Below are 24,380 nucleotides of genomic sequence, written 5' to 3'. Positions count from 1 at the left end.
AAATAAGAGGCTGGACAGCGCTTACCAGTCACATACCGCTTTGAAAAAACTTGGGTTTACCGGAGTTTCTTGGAATGCTTTATAAAGTTAAGTCATGCCTTATAGGCTATGTAAAACTAGGTGGCTTGTTACCAGCACAGACTTAGTGCTGCTAAGAGGAGGTTGGTTGGGACTTCTGAGGGAGCTTCTTTTCAGAAGGAATGCAGGTTACATCATGTGCTGTGCCAGAAAGTCTCACTTGAATCCTTCTTGTATTTCACATTGGCCTTTCAAAAATGATCAGTATTTCTGGAGATTACAGCTGGAAAGTCAGAAGTCAGTGATGAGCAGGGTCCTCTGTAATAACCAGCTTACATCCAGTTCTGTCTCTTCTGTTTGTGTCCCAGTAGTAGTTGTCTTGCCACTAGTTTTTGAGGGCAGTTTGGGAACTTCAGTAAGCCAATGTGATGAAGAGCTGTCAGGAACAAACATATGTCTTAAACTTAGGTGAACTCTGACATATCTATCCTCCTTGCATTTTTTTTTTTTATGGTCATGGGCATCTGGGAATAAAAGTGGTAGTTCTAATCTGCTGCTTATTTTTGCATCTCTAGCTTTGCATTTGACATACTTCTTGAGAAATATATACCTTATAAACTCTTAAATAAAGCAACATGCTCACTCATTTTACATTACATGTACTCAACAAATAATAAAAGCAGTAATTGTGGTGTGATTATCACCAAACCACCCATGCTATTGAGACTTATAATCCACTTAGCTTTGTAGGTAATTCATCCACTTAAAAAATTTTGAGTCTTGGGATGTGTTTTGGCTTCTCCATTGTGAAGAAATGTTTATGATTTCATTATTTTTGTATTTTCCCATTTCTTAATTTTGTTCATATTTTCTATTAGTTTTTTTCTGCTGGGAGAGAAAAGCTATACATACAGCAGATCCCTGACCAGAAATGGTGATTGTGAGGGGAGGAATGGCTGTCTCTGAGGAGTGGTTTTAGCATATCGCTCTCTATTTTACTTTTTTGCTTTTTTAAAACACTTTCTTTCCAACTCTTGCTCTCACAGCCACCTGGCATTAAGTGCTCCTATGCTTTCCTCCTGAGTGTGACTGTTGGGTGACTCTGCTGCTCAACCATTACATGGTCGTTTTCTGGCATTCAGCAAGTGATTATGAGTTCCCTGGCAGGCATGTGGCCAAGAAGAGGTTCTAGTTGCAGAGTGGATTGTTGAGCTTCATCTCTTGTGTTGGCAGTTTACAGCCTAAATCCAGACTTTTGGGAGCATTTATGTAGCCCATTTGGTGTTTTGAATGGTGTATATGTACTGGTCTTGATTTAAAATATTGCATTCCCAGTTCTAATGTTGAGGAGTAGGTGAGGGGAGGAGATCAGTGTCTAGAAAGACAATGTGGCACCGTGTAATATAGAATCAATCTGCATGTTTAATTTGGGATATGTAAGTGGCCCTTCTGATGGTCAGGTACATAATCTTTGCAAAACTTTGCATCTGTTCTGGGACTGAAAAGACAGCACTATTGAAGAGGAAAGGGATGTAGTTTCTGTAGTGCACGTCTGAACTCTTGCTGTCAAGACAAGATTTCAAAAGTGTTGGAAGGCCTCTAGATATAGAAGTCCCTAAAAACCTGCTAGTGAGGGTTATTGACTCATGAATGTATCAAGCAAGGCAAGGTTTAATGTTGTCGTGGACAAAGGTGCATGATTTCTGCTACACTTACCTGTGGGTTTGTTGTGAGGGTTTTTGGTTTGGTTTTGTTGTTGTGGTTTTGTTGTTTGGTTGTTTTTTTTTAAGGGCAGTTCTTGCTGTTTCTGAAACTGCTGTGAAAGTTGAATGGTATTGCAGATTGCAGCATTGATCTTCAAAATGTAACCAGTAATGCCCAGAAATGTATCTCATTCTCCCATTTCTTCATCAAACTTCTGTAACTCGCTGTAGGCCATCCAACTGTGATGGAGAAAATAAGGTAATGTGCAAGTTCTCTATGCTCTAGTATCTCTATGTCTCTTTTCTGTTCCCTCAGTTCTACCTAGTCCCAGCATTGTAAAACTTCTCTTGCTGGAATTTTAATTTTCATAAGACACTTTATTTGTTATTTTCAGGGAAAAATCCTTAACTTCCTTTCCAAGCTTACCAAGTAGAGGGAAGAGAAGTTTCATGGACTAGTTTGATAAGCTTTCAAAATTGTAGGCTGAGCCACTCCAGCATGTCCTCTACTTAAGGGCAGGAGGTGTACACTAAGGATGGATACTCTGCTTCTCACCTCATCTTCATGTTGTACTTCAAATTATAATAAAGAATATCACCTGAAGGATACAGATTGCTATATAATTAAGATCTTGTAAGGTTTACATGTCATGAAATTCCTTAAGAGCAGAGTTACTGTGATAGCTTGTGCACAAAGGGCAAAAGTCTATAAGGGTTGTTCTAGGGAGAGTGATGATAATGTATCAGAGAGAGGGGAACTTTGGAGGCTGGCAGCATCTGATTGTTATTTTGGCCTTGTCTATTTAATATTGTGTAGAATCTTTTGTTGTCTCTCTTCCTCTCCTCTCAAGTAAAGGCACACCTTGTGCTGATATTTTTTGCTTTGTTCTGTTTTGTTTTCATCTTGACAACACTGTCAGGGTCCTATCTAGGAACTTTGTGTTTGCGTTGAAATCAAGATGTTATTAGCCAGTATAGCAAAGAAACAGATGACCTTAGAAGCGCTCTCCAGCTGAGTGACTGTGCTGAGCTACTTAATTACAATTGTATGAATTTTGTGGCCTTGGCTGCATGAGGTTGGCTGGAAGATTAAATTGCTCATGTTTGCTTTTCCATAAGTAGAGCTGTGCTTCTTCTGTAATGGCAAATCCATTTATCTTGGAAAGTCTGTAAATAAAAAAGATTAGAAATGCCATTATCTCACTGCTTTAATAACAAGCAGTTTTAAATTGCAGTGTCATTCAATATTCCAGGTTGAAAAAAATTATTAAAATTCTACCTAAGAAACTGTATCTAAAATAATTAGGCATTATTCTTCTCTTCCTTTTTGCTGTGTCGTTAAACATCGTCTGCTAAGCAACTCATATACTTCCCTCCAAAGGCAGGTTGGTTTAAGTGTTGAATGAAGTGATTACTTTGTGTCTTGGTATGAAAAGCAAATAGATTGGAGGGAAGAGTGAATACATAAAACAAAGAGGAAGGAAAAATTAAATACTGACTTGGAGGGAACTCCAAGAGAGAGCTGATGTCAGCAGCTGAGGTGAGAGAATCGGATATGGAAAGAAGAGTTAACCTCAAGTCAGATGAAAAGAAGCCTTCCATTGTAACTGGATAAAAGCAAAGAGTTTTGCATTCTGTAGGGAAGAAAAGAATGAGAATTAAAAAAAAATAAGATGCAAGTGGTGAGACAGAAAAATGAAAATGCTTTCAGCTAGAAATTATAATTTTAGTTATTAGTAAATGTGGAACCTCACCTGATTACGTGAGAGGCAAATCTCTTACTTGGGAAACATGCACCCAAGTGTCTCTATGCTTGTGAGTAACTGGAGTAAAATCTTGGCTCTGATGAAGCAAGCAAGCATTTATATCTACATAGTATGACAACAGTCTCCCAACTGTTGTTTTTTTTCAGGACCTGTAAACTGCAACACTGAGTGCTTGTTCATTCTTATGTAGCACTGTAACAAGTTGTCTAATGTGCATGATCATCTTGTAATGGTACAGCATCATAAAGATAATTTGTTGTTGGTTTGTTTTTTTTTTTTCTTGAAAAGGAGGTTTCTAACTGGAAGTCTTCAGATGTTGTCTTTTAGAGACCTATTAGAGCAATAGGATAAGTACTAATGACAAACTTGTACTTGCACAGAGGCACAAATTTTAGTGCTGGAGTGGTGTGTTGTCATCTAGTTTGACTTCTTGAATTGTGGAGGCAGGAGAACTTGCCCTATATTTTTGCATGGTGGACTCCAAACCTCTCTTTGAGCTTGACTTTAACACTCTTTGTACTCTTGTCATATTTCCCTAGTAGATAAAATCAATCATTTCTCTAGAATATGAGCAAGGACTTAAAATTTCCCTTCTTCTTGAAGAGCTGTTGCTTGAAAAAGGATATATTTATTTACTATTCCTCCTCTAGGTTTTAAGTATTTCTATTATAAACCATAAAGTTGTTAGTGGAATCTTTTATCAGTGTTCTCTAAGCTCGCACAGGAAGTTTCTACTTTTATACGTACATGTGTTCGTATATACAGCACTGGAATTTGTTTTACGTAAATTATCATCCCCTTTTGTGTAAGGACAGTGGTTACTTCTGTTTGGCTTATTTAAGAGTAACAGCTATGGGTACCTCCAGAATTCTGAGAATTCATCTCTACCATTTATTTTTCATCATGGGCCAACTCTCTTCTTGAGTGAGGCTAATAATATTACACTGTGCTACTCTGTTCATTTTAAGCAGCCAAGATGGAGAAGCTCTTTTCAATCATAGATGTTACTCTGGCTGTGACTGTTATCCCGTCTAACAAACAGTGTATCAGAAAATGGCAACAGCACCAAATTAAATTCTTATCTGTTCTTTGACTGGGTTGCGAATGGCTCTATGGTACGCAAATTGCATGCTGATAAGGCCCTGGAGTTCTGAATTTTGCTTTGCCTATGTACTTTTCAGCGGGAAGATAACGCAGAGACATGTCTTATTTATAATCTTTAATTTTCAGAAATGGGATTAAAAATAGGATGGCTATCACCATTTGCATGAAGGGAAAAATGTCTCATCTATAGTACCCCCTTCCCTAAATCAAGGAGCCGAAGGTAGGTTGTGAGACTGTGTTCCGGGTACTAACAAGAAGGAGTTAAGATCGGACCATTTCCTATTTTCATTACAGTTTTTATCATGAGAATGAATTAATGAAACATTATTCTCTTCTCACTAAAGGCTTTCTTCACTACAATTAGAGTGGAAAAAATTTTATGATCTTTCTACTTACAAATAGTAATCTATCTTTCTCTGACCTTTTTGACAGTCTGTTTTGGCTGACATGTCATAGCACCCTGTGTTCCAGACCTGCAGGGAAAGTGGTAGGTTGATGAGCCACGGCAAACTCAGTCAACTAGAAAGGTCATTGTAACCTAGTGTGCTGAATATAAAGGCTATTTATTATTTATTTATTCTCATGATTCATTCTGCTGTTTGCAAAGTTGACAGTCATGGAGTGGGTAGCTCAGGAAGCACAGGCTGATCTTGGATTATGTGCTTGGTTCTGTCTCTGAGCTTTTTACTTGACACTAGGCAGGTAACTTCCCTTTCTGTAAGTCAAAGGTTCTCCCTTATTTTCATCCTCCCTCTGTGTTGTACTTGACTCATCTCATTCAGGGTTAAGTTGGCATTTGTACCTAAAACTGTATGTGTATGTATGTCCACACTTGCGTGCAATTTAAGAGTTCCAGTGTGCAACTAGTTTCTATACATTATGTAAATGGAAAACATTCTTAACTGTGTTTTGAAGTATATTGTTGTGCACCAGCTTAATCTGAGAACGCCACTTATGTAGAATGTCTTACATGTGTAGCATTACAAAACCTCAATGAATTGTAACTTAACAGTACAGAAGGCAGACGGTGCAATAAGCAATGAGATCACGCAAAACAGGGTGGAATTATAAAATGGCTGTAAGGTATAAGAGGAAACCTCAGTCCCTTACTTCATTGCACTCTGAGACCAAATTCTGGTCTGCATTCTCTCTTGTGTGTCCTTATTCAATCCAGTTTTTTAATGGTAGACCTTAGAAGGGACTGACTGAATTTACATCATTCTCTTCCATTCTCCTGAGAATTGTCTACCACGTCCTTCTGTATTCTCATGCTATCAGATGATGCTTTTAAATGGCAGGTTAAACTGAAGTGTGGAAGGTGCTCAAGCTAATCAAACATTCCAAGGTATCTCTGCAGGTGTTTTATAGTTCTAGCATGGAAATGCTGAAGGTTTAATTGTCTGAGTGTGTAACAAGAACAGGAAATGGCACAATGGCAATTCATTTTCCCTAAGAATACAGTGAGAACACAGTCTACAGCAACCTTAATTAGATTTTCAGTTAAACATTTTTAGCAAGGATGAGGAGTTCATCTAATTGAATCTGTTCTAATTTCCATTCTCCTGTTTATCATTTTTTGTTCTTCATTTTGGGACATATTTCAAGGCTCTCATTGTTCTCTGCTCATGGCAGTATGTGATGACAGATGGTAGGCAACATGCTGATGTGCAGGGTAGCTACACATAAGCCGTAGGAGCTCCCACCTGTCTTCATTATAATGAAACTGAACTGGATCCACTCCAGTAACTTTTACCTTCCTTTTTCCCTCTCCTCCCAGTCTCCATCCACTTTAATGTGAGAATAAGTTTGTTCTGTATTAATAATGCCCAAAATGTTTATATGCTGTTGCATCAACCTGTAGAAAGCCTAAAAGAAAAGTGGTGTTCAGCCCTGAAGAAACGGAGGTCTAAATAATCATCTGCTTTTAACATCCCTGCAGTTAGTATATACACTGTTGTGATTTTTTTCCTTCCTTTTTTCCCCTGTCTGTGTCTGGATGATTGAGTACTGGTTAATGCAAAGGTGCCTTATTTTGGCATCTGTTGATCTACTAATTTCAAGTGTGAGTTCTCCCCCACAGGGTGATAGTGAACATTTTTTTAAAAGAGGAAATATGTCAAAGTCATAATGTAAAAGTTAGCATTTACAGGTGATTTTTGGATTAGAGATGTATTGCTGTGGCACCTTGCTATCACAGTTTACCTGCAGGCTATATATGTTCTTAGGTCTAAGCAAAGCTGGGATTAGATACATAGGTGGTAGCCAGCTCTGTACTGGCTAGAGGACTGCTATCTGAACTCTGGAGTAGATGGTTTGGCAGTTTCTGCAGGTCTGGATTGTATGACACTCTTACGGGAAATATCTCATAGATGTTCTGTAATTCAAACTGTCTTGGATGCTAAACTCACAGGATTCGAGAGTCCTTCTAGTTAAATTGATTCCAGAAACATTCAAGAAAGAAGCTTCTGCAAAAATTGGGCTTTGCGCCTGCCTTTTTCTCAGAATATCTCATGGAGCAAATATTTACCTTTTAGTTAGAAACCTATTTTAAGATATACATGTAGTCTGCTTCAAGTTTTTTAGTATTCATATTTCTTTTTAGAAGATTCCCATAGCATTATGCCAAATGGCCTTTTACAAGTTGCCATAAGCTGCAAAGAAGGTAAAAATTAAGACCTGCAGATTCTCAAGAATCTTTTCCAAGTACAGAAGCTTGCTATATTGCTTAACTGAGCCGTGCTTGTGACTTTCAAGTCTTTAATTTATCATTAAAGGAAGAGGTTGCGTTTCAAAGAGCAAATAGCAGATTTGTGCCCCTTGGGGTAGCTTGTGATTTGTAGTTTTTTGGGGAAAGATGGAGACAAAGGAATAACAACTGAACAAACTGAAAATAGAGTTCGTTTTTGGAATGGAAAATCAGTCCCCGCTGCAAACCAGGATCCACTGAATGAGTTACAAGGTGGGTTCCCCAAAGGTGAAATGGCCAGTGTTTGGTAATCTCCATTTAAATGTATTTAAAAAGAAGGTTCAGGTTGTAGACTTACTGTTTTGGAGTGAGGTTAGTAGGTTACGGGCAGACTGTGCATGACTTTAGGTAGATTTGACAATGCCTCTGAAACTCCAGTAATCACTATTGCTCTACCCCAGGGTTTCTCCTTAGCTAGTTATGAAGGAAGAATTTCCAGTTGGGTAAGAAGAGTCTCAAGGAATTGTTTTCTTCTTACCTTGCACACAGTTGTCTTCATGGAGAGGAAATTAATGTGATTCCAAAAGGGCTCCTTGGGGTGCCATCACAGAATATGCCAAGTTGGAAGGGACCCACAAGGATCATCAAATCCAGCTCCTGGCTCTACACAGGACCATCCCCAAGAGTCACACCATGTGCCCAAGAGTCTTGTCCAAATGCTTCTTGGACTCCGTCAGGCTTAGTGCTGTGACTGCTTCTCTGGGGAGCCTGTTCCAGTGCCCAACCACCTTCTGGGTGAAGAACCTTTTCTAATATCCAACCTAACGCTCCCTTAAGACAACTTCAATGCAGACAAGTACTGAGACTCTGGCACAAATAGTTTACCATAAGCAAATATGTCTACACAAATGTGAAAAATAGACTCTATGTACAGATAAGTGCCTGTTATGATATGTAACCTAATAAAGTGCAAATGTTCAGGGAACTGCAGTTGGACATAGGCTGAGCATCTCTGATCAGGAATGAGTTTCCTACCAACTAGCAGGATTTGCTTAAAGGGTTTGTGGTTACTACATGTCCATCAGATGCTGCAGCTCTTCTCTGATAAGGAGCAAGGAGTAAAGAGAGAAGTCACAGTTCCAGGCAGTGTTTAAATTAATAAATTAAATAAATTTAGTATCTGAGCACAGAGTCAAAAACATCTAAAATAATATCCTAACTAATAATTTATTTTAATATTAAAATTTTGTTATTCTATAATCAAAGTATAGCTAAGTCATAGTTATGGCACATGCTAATTCAGGTGTAAACCAAGTTGGTTAGTGTCCATTTGCTTTTGTCTACGCCATTTATAGTTGGAGGGAGCTAACACAACAGGGCGCACTGTACTGTAGAGCAGGCCATGGACTGAAACTCAGCTAATAGAAGGTGGATTATGAAACCACTTTTCTGGAAACTTGACTATTAAACAGAAGGTAAGTGACTGAAGTGTAATGTTCAACACGCTGGGTTGAAAGACCACTAGTGAGTTGTGAATCAATGCCGTCTATGCTTTGCACATTCATGCATGCACACAGAGGGCTAACAGTTGTGTTTTGTGAAATTTCAGTTGAAAGACCATTCTTAACAGTGTGTGAAGAAACATGCCAGCTTTTCACAGAGTTGTGAAATTATCTTTGATTACTGTATGCAAGTGTGATCTTACCGAAAGTGATACAGCCTTGCTAGAATGTTACTTGAATTTTTTTTTTTTTTAATTTTCCTCAGGGAGAAGTGTCTTCTTCCTCTTCAACTGGCTCTGGAATCCAAGAGCATGAAGCTGGCTCAACAGGCTCTAGCAGGGATGCAGGTATGGCTTTAGAGTGGGGGTGTGTTGACAGGCAGCGGGTGTTAAGGAAAGCTAGGCTTTTCTCTTGAAAAATAGCACAGAAAAGGTGTCTATCCTCATGTTGATCTAACAGTAATGTTCGTGTTTCTGTAATGGTGTTCAGAAGTCAGGATGCAAGTAAGGGCTGAAGCTAAAAATGTTTGCAGATAGTAGGAGTTCCTGGATTTTAACTTTGAAATGTAGATGTACTCTTCCTTGCGTGTCCCTGTGCTAGTCTCTGCCGCTGTTAAGCATCTTAAGAAACTAAGCTGAGTCAAGACTTGCTGCTTTCTTTGATTGGAATTGAGTATAAGGATGTAAGTGGATCGCTCAAATTCATTTAATCCAGCATATAAGGTGTCAGATATTTGGTTAGACCGTGCCCCGTATTGGGGCACAAAATGGTTGTAGTGGTTCTAGAAGGCTCTGGCTAAGGAAAATGGTGGTTTTTTAAGGGTTTTGGTAATTATTGGCTTTTCCAGAAGACATATATCACCTTCTTGCAGCGTAGTACTCTGGTCCCACTCTGACATCCTGTGCCCTGCGTTTCAGCTATATGACAAGTAGGGAATGGAGGTTGCTTTTAAAGTGAAAAGTGGGACTTAAATAAAAATGTCTGTTGTTGTACTGGTGTGGGTATGCCTGCTAGAAGAGCTTTGCAAACTCATGCTCAGCAAAGAATAGTGGAAGAATTACGAGTGACCCACTGTATGTTGTAGTGTAACTTCCTTGGGAATGCTCACTGAGGATAAATTTCATCTTTTTAGTCTTCTAAATTGCTACACGTAACACTTGAGTTCTGTAAGAACTAGAATTGCAAAGCTGCGAATTTTCAGTATGGTAACAGTTAAATAAGAATGTTACCTCCTATCTAGAAGCCTATAAAGGTAATCCAGGCAACAATACAGTCCTTCATCTGCATTTATGATATGTAAAGTTTTATGAAGGGCAGAAAAGCAAACCACACATCTGATGATAGGGAGATACGTTAAAAAAATAGGATAAAAGACAAAAATGAGATTAAGTACAACCTAAATTTACCCAGGTAGGTCACAGGATAGTGGAAGTTAGCAGGGACCTCTGGAAGTCATCTGGTTCAATTCTGCTGCTCAGATAGGGTCACCTAGATCTGTTGCCCAGGTTTGTGTCCACATGGCTTTTGAATGTCTCCAGGGATGGAGAATCCACAACCCCACTGAGCAGCCTGTGCTTGATCACCCCTTTAGTAAATTGTTTTCTGATGTTTGAAGGGAACCTTCTGTGTTCCAGTTTGTGCCCATAGCTTCTTGTCCTGTCACTGGATACCACTGAGAATATCTTTCTTTGCAACCCTCCTTCAGATATTTATATATTGTGATTACATCCTCTTTGAGCCTTCTCCAGGCTAAAGAGTTCCAACTCTCAGCCTTTCCTCATAAGAGAGACGCTCCAGTTCCTTTGTCATCTTAGCAGCCGTTCCCTGGACTCTCTCCAATAGCTCCGTATCTCCCATACTGAACTAAACATTCTCCTTTATATAAAAACCCCCTTTATTTTCACTGCAGTTTGAGTTAAATCTCATGAGGCAGTACAGTGCTAAAACACTTGATGTACTGATATGTGGGAAATTCTTTAAAACATTGTTGTGGGTTAACTGTGTCTGACAGTTCCAGACCCAGCCACTCACTCTCTCCCTTGCAGGGGAATAGGAGAGAGAATCAAAAGGCAAAAAGTGAGAGAACTTGTGAGCTAAGATGAAGTTTAATAGGGAAAGCAAAGCGGCATGTACAACCAAAAGCCTATATGGAATTAATTAACTTCTTCCCATGAACCAGCAGGTGTTCAGCCATCTCCAGGAAGGCAGGGCTCCACTAAGCCTCATAGTTACTTCATAAGACAAATGCCATAACTCTGAATGTCCCTGTCTTCTCCACTTCCTCCTTTTTTCTCCAACTGTTGTTGCTGAGCACGGTGTCATATGGTATGGGATATCCCTTTGGTCACGTTGGGGTCAGCTGTCCCAGCTGTATCCCCTGCCAAACTCTTCTGCACCCCCAGCCTACTTCCTGGGCAACCAGTCTGAGAAACAGAAGGCCTTGATACTGTCTAAGCTCTGCTCATTAATAGCAAAACATGAGTGTGTTATCAATGCTGTTTTGGTCACATATCCAGAAGAGCACTCTGTGAGATCCTATGAAGAAAATTAACTATTCCAACCAAAACCAGTACAAGCATAGAAAGTAAGAAGGAATGAACCAGTGAAATGTGCTACAGAGTTGAAGCTGAAAAGGAGCATCAGTACAAAAGTCATGCAAAATGTACAGGGTAAAGTGGGCTGCACCAAGTCTGCACTGGGACACAGCAAGGTTGTGTTCCTGGGATCTAAGACAAGGTAGTTTTGCTCTGTCATGGGAGTTTCTAAGAACATGGGAACTGGGAAAAAACTTGAGTGGGTATGTCTACTGCAGGATACCTGCCACTATTGAGGCACCCATGAAGGTGGTTATACACTAAATAGAAGAAGGATTTCTAGTAGAACTCCAAGGAAGTAGTGCCACTGACCATGCTGATAGTTGCTCAGATACTGGCTTTTTCAAGGCAAAGCAAATCTGATCAGTCTAAAATATTCAGTCTGAAGTTCATTCAGTCTGTACTGAACACACTCCTGTGTATGTTTGTGTTAGTCACTCGCTCACAGTATCCTTCCTTCTGAGGACTTGATTGTATCCATTATTAATCAACTTCTGAATGATGCAAAACACATCTTGTTCGTGATCAGAAGTGCCATCTTCACTGTGCTTTACCTTGTACCCTATTGGAATGATTGGGACAATAGGTGACTCTGTCACCTGCTGGGCAGGGGATCTGATAGCACTACTTTGTCAGAATACTAGCCTGAGTGGGGCTTTTTGTTGTTTTTAGGTTTGGGGAGCTGCTAAGGTTCCACTCTCTCCCCACTTCCAAAATGCTGAGATGTTTTACTGAGGGCATTACTTGCAGTGATTTATCAGTTACTGATGTCCACTTTCTTCTGGACACTGGTGAAATAGGATGGGGAAAGACGATACTGGAATGGCAGCTGACTCAAAAGATGTCGACTCCCCCCCTGCTTCATGGCACATGTCTCCCAGTTTTGCTGTATTTTTGCATTTTATATTATTGGCACTATTTAAAATTTTTACGTAAAAAACCTAACCTCTGTAGTACCAAGCACTAATAAGTTAGTTGCAGTAGTTTACAGAAGAATTGGGCAGAGGCAATTTTGTCTCAATCTGTACATTGCCATTTTCTCTCTGCAGAAGCTGCTGTCTGATGAGAGGTTTGTATCCGTGGAAACAGACTCAGATGAGAAACAGTTGCTTAATCAGATGCTGAATGCCGTCAAAGTGACTCCTTCACTCAATGAAGACCTGCAAGTTGAAGTGATGAAGGTTAGTGTTTCACACACATCAGTGATTGCAACAGAGACCGCATGAATCAATGCTGGGGTTAGCAAATAAATTAGCTGTTGCCGTGGAAATCTTCATTTTAGGACGGTATTTGATTCCCTTCTTCCTGGTGGCAGATGTTGGTTGGTTTCATTTCTACTTCGTTTGTGTTTCCCTGATTAAATAGGAGATAGTTTGTATTAAGAGTCAGTACACTGATGGTTCCAGTTTTAGCAAACTGAAACAGGACAGTCAATCTGTTCCATGGGAGTGCACAGATAAATGACTTGCAGATTTGTTAGTTTGTTATTGAGCTTTAGTGGTCATGAGGTGGGCTGTGCATGCTTGTAATTTTGTATTGTGTGTGCATAGGTGCTTTGTAATTAGTTAGCTATATTTTCTCTTTGTAAAATGCTAATGATGAAGCACAATTTGTTTAAGCACCAAAATGTCACTGGACCAGTGCATAAGGGAAATAATTGTTTTGTAAACTCAGGGAAAACTTCCATTTCTAGAAATGCTTTAGTATTCTCCTGTATGCATGTTAGGAAGCTCAGCTGCCAGGAGGTATTGTTTTGGATTGGAGGGGATGTCAAATTTCCCTGCTCTGTCATTGGGTTGGTTGTATGACTTGCCATTACTGTAATAAAAAAGTGACTTCCAATTACTGTAGTATTTGTGTGAAGCAAGATGATGATGGACTGTTCTCAGATGTTTGAGTGTAAACTTTGTACTGCAAGGTTTGTTTGCTATAGCTGATCATCAGTTGAAAACCATTTTGGAACGAACCTGCTGGTCCTTTTTGCATGTTCATAATACCTAAAACTGAGTGATATATTTGGATCTACTCCTTGACCGTTCTTTACTTCTAAGTACATAGACTAGCTACTTTGTTTCTTGCATGTGACATTTTTGTTCAAATGAACATATGTTATCCACTCTGAAACTGTTCTGTACTAGTTGTACTCTTTAGCATTAGAGGTTGCTGCTTGGGTGGAATATGCCCACAGTGTCATAACATGCAGAAGGGTGAGCCTAGCAGCAGAAAAAAAGGGAGTATTTGAGTGGACTGTTACCTGTTTTATGGAGCAGGTTTCTGGGTACAGTTTTAACTAAGACACTCAGATCTACATTTCTAACCCAGCATGCCTCTTTCCTGCTCTTTTGTCTCTGAAGTGGGAAAGAGGAAGAGTTAAGAATTAGCAGTACTGAACCAACAGGTCTCTTGCTATGCATTAATTTTTTGCAAGTTGCTTTTTTTACATTCTTGAGTGTTGCAGATTCATTATCTGCATGCATACTGTTTATTTGAAAGTCCTGGCATACATCTGTCAGAAATTGCCCCTACACTAAGAATGTGAGCACTGTATTTTGCTACAGTTATGTGAACCTATCTTCTCAAGTTGTCTTGATATGTGAGAAGCCAAAAAAAAGAACTGAGAAACCTTCAAAACTTGTAACCACAGAAAACCCAAGCCAAAACATTGTATTTATGTATACTTCTTTTTTCCTGTTTTTTTTTTTTTTCAGTTTCTGTTTGGGCACAAAAGAGAACAGGGAACATAATTTCACTGAGCGAAATCTTGATGTACAAATGTTTTCTGGCTAAAAGCACTGTGAAATGCATGCATGGTAAAATCAGGCTACAACTTTACATCCTGAGAACAAAGCAAAATTCTATTGACTTAAATATTTGAAGAAAGCAGAGGACCAAAACATATTATAATCAGGACAATTAAAACTCAAAGACAGTGGATTTGAACCTTGCCTGAAAGTCAAATCAGCGGACATCTCTTTACATTGTAACCTGAAGGTTACAGATGCCATTGCAACACTTGAAAATGTTGTAACTAATGCAGGCCTGATGAATGGCTAAAGCCTTCAGGGAGTTTTCTAGCAGCTGGTCTCAGCAATGTGTTTATATCCCTGGATCTGCTAAAATGTGTCCTCAAGGCAGCATATGATTGTACATCAGACTGTGTTATTCCATCTGGAGGAGATTAAATATACCTTTATCTAGTGCAGATAGATATTAGACATTCCTGAGTGTGAGCAAGTTTGTGTGAAACTGGATCAACTGTGAAACTGGCCTAGTTCTTTGCGACTTGCTGCACAGTTGTACCAATCTCACAGGTATTAAGAGTGCAACCATCAAAAGTTACACAGAAGACTTTATTCATGCAAAGTCAATGTGAAAGTAGATGTGCAGTAGTACTTCACTGCAATTTGCTGGTAAGCTCCTAAATCACTTAAATATGTGTGTTTGGGGTTTTTTTTAATCCTATCCAGAATATCTCCTGTTATTCCCAGTAAGAGTACACCAGAAAGTCACGCTTCACACACTATCCAAAACAAATATTTTGAATATTTATTTTAATGGTTTGTTGTCACCAACATGTATTACAGATGGAGGTGTGAAAGGATTTGATTGCCTGAGGAGAGCATTCTGTAAAGGTTTTTACATTCAGATTGCTGCAAGTTGGAATTGGCAGTGGAAGGGAGAACACAGGAGAGAGGTGTAAGTGCGATTAGTTGCCTCGCTTGACACACTTTTGGAACCTGATAAATGTTGTTATCAAGGGCCAGCAGTAGACTGCAATGGAATAGAGTAATTGTAAGGGTTGTTGTAAATAAATGCAGAGGAGTGCTAGCTGGACCTCTTCTGGCACTGAGAAAAGCAAACAGTTTAGGTCACTGTTGTAAAAGTGGAAGGGCACTGACTAATTTATGGCTAGGTACCAAATTCTCTTTATTTTTAAGGATGAGTGTCATGGCATGCTCAGCAGATTCCCAGATTGGAGGATCACAAAACCAGCATGCCAACAATGTTCAGACTTAAGGGCCAGGGCTGGGGACTGTGCTGGAGTGCATCCTGGGCAACCAGGGAAAATTTATACTACCCAAATGCAGTTGTCAAGAACTCAAAGCCTTCCCCTCTCGCAATATCTCTCTCCACTGCGTTAGGTGAGGTACCTCTTACCATTTTTATGAACTTTGATTTAAAGTGGAATTTTACTTTTTGTAATAAGCAAATATTAAACTAAATTCCAGGTTAGGGACTGCTGTTGGTATCTCTAGTTCTTCTAAAATACCAGTTGTGGATTGCACCTTTCTTGTAGAGGTTTCGTATAGAATGGTTATGTGGGGAAATTCCCCCCTTGGATTTCCAGAGTAGAAATGATACTGTGACATCTTTATTTTTTTCTTGTAGGACACTCTTATTATTACTAAGCACTGTGTAATTCTTATGTCAACAGCACTTTTATGCCCAAAAGAAGGGAGTGGTCTTTTCAGTGGGGAAGAGGGAAAGGCTATGGTTTCTCTTCGACACGAATAGGCACCTATAACAAACACAGGTGTACTAACTGGATTTGATTTGCCACACACCAGAGCAAACTGTCTGGTGTATATAAATTTTGCATTCAGACTTGCATGTTATTTAACTGCTGAGCCAAATATTTCTTTATAATACCTCAATGACTATGTGGTGTGTGTATTCTATGCCACATGTGTTTTCTCTGTACCTCTGATGTGTTTTATGACAGAGATTTATTAGTATTTCCAGACTGGGGACTAAACTGAGGTTATTTAGGTGCTTTAATTTATATTACAAGATACTGCGAAAAAGGAAATCCAGAAGGTGTGACCAAAGGAAACAGTGTATCTGACACAAGGCCACTTCAGTATTCTCCTTTGCTGTTGCCATGATACTTTGCTGTCAGACTGAGGAGCCTTCTAATATATGTATTACCAGTTTGTGTTTTTACTATGCTCAACTGACTGTATCAATGGAAGGGAAAATCACACAATCATACAGTACCTTGCTGATGTTCTTCTTGTCAATAGCTTAACTGCAGTCTCAAACAGAATAATCTAAATATTTATACTTGTATATTTTCATTACAATATTCATGGAGGAAGAGATATATTGATCAGTAATCAAATTCAGTGTTTTATCAGTGAGATACCAAAGTGACTCACTGCTTTATTTGTAGAGTTACAGATGTATAGAAAAAATCAGGGGGGCAGTAATTTAGCACTTTCCTTAGATAAACACAGTCATGCAATATGACTGGCCCAGAAATGGGAAGAATTTCGTTGTGTGACACGGTGCCATGTTATAATTGAGTGAAATGCAAGGCTATATCTCATGTCGATGAGTGGGACATTTTGTTGACCTGAAGCACTGGACGAACAAGCAAATAGACAGTCTGCAGAAGAAAGGGGACAATTTCCGGATTGAGGATTAATATCATGCATTTGGGTTTGGCTGTGGATTCAGGGGATTCTGATTTTTTTTTTTTCCCTGGCTTGATGCTTTTAAATTCTGGTTTCAGATGTTTTTAAAATGGCTGAAGTACTTCTGCTTCATGCTATTAGACCTTTGCTTGCAGGAACACATATAGTATTGGCAAAAGCACTATCAGATATTGTCAGATCGGCAGTGGAAAAGGAAACTAGGAAACTAATCTATAGCTAAGTCTCTGGATTGTAGTCCCTTCCAACCTCAACAATTCTGTGATTTTTTTTTTTTTTCTCACTTTGATTTTTTTGGTAATTTTTCGTTAGTAACCCTGACCCTAAAATGCATTTCCTTCTGGAAAGGCTCCTGGAAAAACTGGAATTCAGCTTTGAACGTAACTGTGGCAGCGAAGCAGATGAAATCAAATATGAAGGAAGTGGATAGTATGGAAGGAAACCAAAACAATAGGGACTGTTTGTTTGGGGTTTTTTTCTTCTTTTTTTCTTTTTCCTTTATTCTCACTAATGTTATGGTCCCTTTCATTTATAAGCTGACAACTTTTTTAATAATGCCATTCCTCTCTATCCGTGAGAACATTATTCTCAAATAACAACAAAAACAAGTTTAATAAATAATTGCAAATTAGTAGATGAGTCCTCACACAGAAATAAGTTCTCCAGAGAAACCAGATACACTGTAATGTAATGGAAACTAACAGTAAACAGGTTGTTCTTAAAAAAAAAGGGCATGATTGGTCATTTAAAATTTCCCTTTCTACTGCATCCTTTTGTTTTCTTCAGTCCCAGATAAAACTTTGTCATGTAGTTCAATGCATGTCAGTTCTGTTTGCCCAGATTTCCCAAGAAATTTACAGCTTGCAAGACTGAAATTTTCAAGCATGAAAGAGAATAATGACCTTTTGTGAAAGAAACTCCAGTTTTCTGATTTGGTGGGTTTTCAAATATTTTTGCTTTATTTCACTGTTTTAATTAATGGGGTTATGATATGCTGGACATGTTATGAATATATACTATGTTTCTGTCAGTGAAGCTTGCAAGTGTTTGTTTCTTATTACCTCTGAGAAGACTTCACACATTTGAGTCACAGCTACTCTACTTGTAGTGGGTTTTGAATAGACTTGAGGATTGTTTCGAATCTTCCAGAGTGGCTTGAGAGAGAGAAGACTCTTCTAGTTCTGGTTATTTATCTATTGTCCATGATGAACAGCTATTTCATTTAGTAAAGGTTAATTTATTCCCAGTGACTCCAAATTGGATTTGTTAGTGGATTAGGTGTACTTCTTGCTGATGGGCAAAATTTTAGTGATTTTTCTTCTGCAGGCTTTCAGTGAGGAGTCAGCCAGAAGTTTTTTTTAATCTATGAATGAGGTTTAATCAACCATTGTTAAATCTGCTGTGTCAAGGCAATCTTTTTTCTTTGCCTCTGATCGATTAATACAGCATTTGGGAACTCTCCAATAATAATAGTAGACAGCTCTTTTTGTGATTTCAATTTTCATTTCAGATATATTCAGAACTGAAATCTGAATTAGAGTTCTGTGGTTAAACTTAGTTTGTGTAAGGACAGACTGTCTTTGGGTTGGGTATTATCAATTTCCGAGATTGCTACCACAATGGTTTAAAGATGCAAAGTGCTGAGTCATATCCTAGTTTTTATTAATTTATTTTCTGTAGTGACTAATTGATAAGGCCCCAGTTATGGTGTCAAATTAGTAACTTGAAAAGGTCACTATTGAAGATCTACAAGGAGTTGTAGAAAGGTTTTTTTTGTTTGTTTGTTTTGGTGAGTTTTGTATTGGTTTTTGGGAGTTTTTTGTTCTTAGTTTTTTTAACAATTGTAGTTGACCTGTTTTAGGTTCTGCACATCCACATTGTTACAGGTTCAGGGAGGTAGTCCTGATCTGATGCAAATATTGAATTAAGTTGGATTGTGCTTGAGCAACCAAGCAAAACTTATGGTTAACTTTTTCGGAAACTTGTCAGGAACTTTGTTGCTGTTGAGCTGGTCTTTTGCCTTCAGTCACAAAGAATAACTTATATTATGTATTTGAAAAGTTGTTCCAAACTGATCCAAAATGTTGGCAGAATGCAACTGCAAAATCCCAGCCTTTGTGGATGATTATATTCTGCAGCTTTTTCTTGAATACTAGTAAATGAGCTGATCACTGTAATAAACTCTTGGAGATATATATGGTCTCATTGTTTTAAGGTTAATATTTATGAAATATATCCTTCCACATGCAGTTTGGTTATGCTTAGTAGAGTATAATGTATGACTGTTCTGCTTTGTCCTGAACTGTAAAATCAAATGGAGGAGGAAAATGGACTGAAACAACTTGGATTTAAAGGTATGTGTAAACTATGTTGTTCCCTGTGCAGCCCCTTTGAGGCATGGCATAATAGTTTTATATAGGAGTAAAGACAGTGATTTCTCTGCCCATTAAAAATAAAAATTCATTGGTGCAGCAGTAAAAATATAACTGCTAAACGGAAATGGAGAAGGAAGACTGTTATTATCAGGATGGGAATCAGCAATCCAATTGCTGATACTTGCTGTAAATCTATGTATTTTAGTTAATATAGAATTTTGGAATAAGAGACCATTTTATCCCCTCAGTATATTTTATGCACTGCATTAATGCAAACATTTTTCAACATTACTTGCAATATAAATTTCAGTCCAGTCATGTTCTAAGCAGAGATGGACTATGTTTTAAATAAAGTAAAAAATAAAAACCATTATGCAGCTTTAATTGCATGCCTTAGTCCTGAACTGGTTTAAAATCTGTATTAATGAGAAAAAAAAATTAAAATGCTGAAGATTTATAGAACAAAGTTTCGCCTGAATGTGCATTAGTTCTTGTAACAGTAGTGCCTGATATGAGCTTTTATAAGCAATAACTGATTTTTTTTTCCAGTCCATAATTCAGAGATGTGTTAGCATCAGCTCTGTTAAAGAGAGGATTCTGTAAAGACTTGTACAATGTCATGCAAATAAGATCCTTTTCTAAGATCAGTCCTGCTGAGGAAAGCTAAATCGAGTTCTTAGTGCTTAGGCTTTTCATAAATTAAGTTGATGTAATGTGGGCCAACTACAAAAACAGATTCTCTGGGGTTTGCTTCTCTCTTTTTTTCTGGTTATTTTTAAAAGTTATTTTTTTCATGTGCTTAGTTATAAGTAACCAGGTTAATTCCAATGGATTTAAGTGACCTACCTTGTGTGCTTCAAGATAAGCTTATCCTTTCCCAAGTTAATTAGAACTATGATAAATACCTAGTTCTGTGATTAAAGAACTCCCTTGGTTCTTAGGTGCCTTGTCACTGTAGCAGAAACCAGTCTTAAGTTAAATAGCTGAGCTTTCTTCTAAAGGGATGCAAAAGGAAGCGGTGGATTCTCCGTCCCTGGAGGTTTTTAAGATGAGACTGGATGTGGCACTTAGTGCCATGGTCTGGTAACCATGGTGGTAGTGAATCAAGGGTTGGACTTGATGATCTCAGAGGTCCCTTCCAACCTGGTTGATTCTATGATTCTATGATTCTACGAAAAGAATGACAGTGGTAGTGGCCTGAATGTGGCCAAATCAATACTGGATAGGAACTGCCTAAGCCAGTCAGTAGTGAATGCAGTGTCTCAAAAATCAAACCTCTCTTCGGGATCCAGCTTTTTCTCAGTACCTTTCTGTGCTTGAATTTATATCCCTGAACAACCTCTGTGGGTTTGGGCAGACATATAGCTTTAAAAATCTAAGCAAAGGGCTGGTCACGTCTCTTGAAAGATTTGCAGGATAGAAAAGTAGGCTTAGTTTCTTGCCTGAAGAAATTCCAATGCAAAACTTTTAGCTGTCTCAGTACTATGAGGTTATGAAAGTGTTTTCAGATAGAGAAGGTGCTCCTTCTGTCACATTGGAACTGGTGTGGCATAATCAGAACCATTGGCATCAGCACAAAAAGTAGCAAGTCCCTAGCTCTGGAAAGTGTAATTTCACACCTGTCCAGAATGGAAGTACAAGTTCTTGCAGACTTCCTTTAATCTGAGACACATACCAAGAACCTGGAGACCAGTTAACCATTAAGAAAGTTAATTGGAAAGACATTGTATATTCACAAACCCAAATATAGAAACTCTTTTAACTTTCATATATTGCCTATTAATCTTTTCCCTGCTGCCAGACATTAATGGTTACTGGTGGTGACAGTGCCAAGTTCTGTCAGCCAAATTGTCCACACAACAGTGACATTGAATGGTCACTTGCCGTAGCTTTTGTGTGTAATTGTACACATATATTATGCATGTATTATACACATCCAGATGTGCCACAGCTGTGCACAGATGCACCCAGATTAGACCTTCTCTGCTTATGAGCTTCCCATGATGAGGGCCACTGACACTACATAGCAGTTAATCTTGTCTAGTCCTGGGGCAGCTGAGGAGAAAACTTGTGTTCTAATAAGCTGTTCTGACACTGCCAGCCAGCTCCTTGAGTCCTCTTCCCTGGAGCTCCTCATGTGTGTCTTCTGTGAGAGAGGAGAAAGATACCAAAACTTCATGTGCCATAGTGGTTGGTGTTGCAACCACAAAACCAGCTTATCTGGCTTTTTAATATCACTTTTCTGGATCAGATTGGGATATGGTCTGGGATAGGGTGAAATCTTCTGGCTGGCCAAACAACCTGTGCAGCCTCACTTCTTAGGTTGTCTTCAGGCTAACTTCTTGCCAGTTAGTCTAGTGACTTGAAACAGTAAATTTAAATCCGCTGTTCTAATGTACAGTGCCACACAGAACATCTCCCTGATACAGTTTTGGTGGAACCTTCCATGTATCCGAGTGCAAGGGAGTTGTCTTCCCTCTCCCCTGCCCCAAAAATTCTCTTGTTGTCAAGAATAAATGTCAGAATTTTCCACCCAGTGGATATACCCAGTCTTTTTTTCCTTGACAGCTCTGTGTTTACTTACATCCATGTGTTGACATACTTCTGAATAATTTTGATAACAGATGCATTTTTATTATTATAATATATGCATTATGCATTATTTTATTATAATAACTTCATTTTTATTAGGGAACTCTTTAAACTTTTTGTTGGTATTTTTCAGTTTGGTATTTGTCCTTTTTCAGTTTTGTTTTACTGAGATTTGTATATTCTAATTCATAAAGTAGTGTAGTATACCTAAATAGGCTGTAAAGGGGGAAATGCCATCCTAGTGCTGCTAGTCAGCCTTTTTCTTTAATTTACCCTGCCTTTAGTTGCTATAATTCTAAAGATAAAAGCTCCTGTCATGTATTGTAAAATACTCTGAAGTATCGATTAAACCTTAAATAATATTTTTCCCTTCTACAACTGCACAACATGAGCAGGAGTTTCACTTGGTTTCATACCACCATGAACAGTGTTCAGCAGAAGTTCTGTTTTAGTCCAGTGAACTAAATGGGCATTGTCTTCTCAGAGCATTCAGCTTGTCACTACTGATGATATGTGAGGTGCTCCTGTACCAAATACAGTCCTTATGTCTGAAGCCCTGATGCATTCATAATGCTGAGCAGCATTTATGGGTTTACTAATTCATAGGAGACACACTCTCTCTTTGTAATTAAAATCTGCTGTTTTGTACAGGGATACATGATGACAGAGTGTACATGACTTCATTAATACATTTGTTTCTCCTGCCCTTGTTTTCCTTCAAGGCCAAAGAGTGCAAAATGGGCAGGTTTCCAGTTATTCTGACAATAGGAGGACATCTCCCTTCCAAACTATTTTGCAGAAATACTAGATGACTGCTTTAAATGTCAAACTACTGAATGAGATAATAGTCCTGCCTTGTCTTCTTTTAGAGTTTTTCCCTACGGGGCAGGATTTCACAATCACCCCATGACAGATTGTATCCAAGTTTACAAGCCTGCAAGTAAAGTAAATCAGGAAAGGCTTCTATTATGAATCCCATGAAGAGATTAGAGGTGGCTGCAAAATTGTTTTGTTTGTAAATTGTTAAGTTTTATACCTTTTCTCTATTTCTTGGGGATACTACTTGCTTTCTTATGTACACCACAGTGTTTGTTTGACATGCCTCCTCCATAAGCTCTCCAATGCGACAATTGCTTTATACTACAAGTATGTGCAAAGCACTTGGGGAACGCTTAGCAGCCTTACGATCTAAAAACATTCCCTCTTTTTCCCTTTTTGAGAGATCATAGAATCATAGAATAGTTTAAATTGGAAGGGACCTGAAAGCTCATCTAGTTCCAATGACCCTACCATGAGCAGGGACACCATCCACTAGACTAGGTTGCTCAAAGCCCTGTCCAACCTGACCTTGAACACTTAATCTCTCTTAAAATATGGGATCATGCAGAATCACAGAATGGTTCAGGTTGGAAGGGATGACAGTGGGTTGTCTGGTCCAACCTCCCTGCTCAAGCAGGATCATCCTAGAGCACATGGTATAGGATGGATAGATATTGTAATGTCAGTTTAATTACATTGCGATCCAAATGTTGTACATTTTGTGCCAATTCACCTTCACTGTGGCATCAGAAGCAGGATTTTTTGGTTTTGTTTCTACTTATTATGAAAATTACCCATGCATATGCTTTTATACTACAGTTGGCACCCTGGGACTCCAGGGAGTAGGAATTGTATTTCTTGTTCCATGACAGTCAGAGCTTTGAAAGTAGTTAAAATAAATACTTTCATAATGGATAAGCCATTTATGGAAACATGATCTCATCCAGGCATTTGCAAGATAATGCAAGCCAAGTAAAAAATCCTGGGGGTTATGTGACTTTGAAACTACCTCTACAGTCATATAAATTCCTTCTTTTAAAAAAAAGAAAAAGGAATAAAATGTGGTTTAGAGTCCACACCAATCAGTAAAAGCTGATTTTCAATTTTGTTTTATACTGGAATTGCTTTGTAGTTACTAGGAATTGCTTTGTAGTTTTGTTTTTGCTTTCCCTACAAGTGGTGTCAAAACCAAAATGTCATTGCCCAAGAAAGCCTATCTTTCTTTTCTTTATTTTTTTTTAAAAAAGCAGACTGTTTGAATTAGTGTCATGAGTAGTTAAGCAGCCTGTGGGATATACTATCTGGAGACTCAGTGTTCTTAGTGGATCTGAATGATTAAGTTTGGTTTTGTTTGTTTGGTTTTAATCCCGTTTTTCATCTTGTAATTTAAAAGAGAAGCCTGCTGTCTTCCTGTTTGTTCCACATAAATGGGAAAACATGCAAGTGTCTGGATCATTGCCAAGACTGTAAACGAGCCCTGCAGCAGTGCTGATGGGAATCATAGCTGAGAGCAGTTTTGTGTGTTGGTCAGAGACCGTGTTTCGGAACTTACAAATGACTTGTGAGGGAAGACCATAGCAGTGGGGCAAGCTAAGAATATACTGGCTGATAAACTTTGCTTCTGTCATTTGATTATATCAGATCATATACCTTTTCTCTAGCTAATAGGTTCCCAGATCTTATTTTTTTGCAAAAAGTAGCAATCAAAACTTAGTAGTCTTTTTGCTGAATTTCCCTTTTGTTTCATAGCAAGGTTTTGATCATCACTTCCTCACTGCACTTGATA

General features: G+C 38.5%; 1 protein-coding gene across 1 annotated transcript in view; it reads left to right on the top strand.

Annotated features, from left to right (window-relative positions):
- ARFGEF3 (ARFGEF family member 3) overlaps window positions 1-24,380 on the top strand; it is an 88,817-nt gene that overhangs the window by 5,454 nt on the left and 58,983 nt on the right. Inside the window, exons 3-4 of the mRNA XM_018078155.2 lie at window positions 9,045-9,126; window positions 12,423-12,554. Coding sequence (XP_017933644.1) covers window positions 9,045-9,126; window positions 12,423-12,554 — 214 coding nt within the window. The remainder of the gene's footprint in view (window positions 1-9,044; window positions 9,127-12,422; window positions 12,555-24,380) is intronic.

Source organism: Manacus vitellinus, unplaced genomic scaffold, assembly GCF_001715985.3.
Source record: "Manacus vitellinus isolate BGI_N305 unplaced genomic scaffold, ASM171598v3 scaffold_4_pilon, whole genome shotgun sequence".
NCBI lineage: Eukaryota > Metazoa > Chordata > Aves > Passeriformes > Pipridae > Manacus > Manacus vitellinus.
This window is presented reverse-complemented; position numbering and strand designations above follow the sequence as displayed.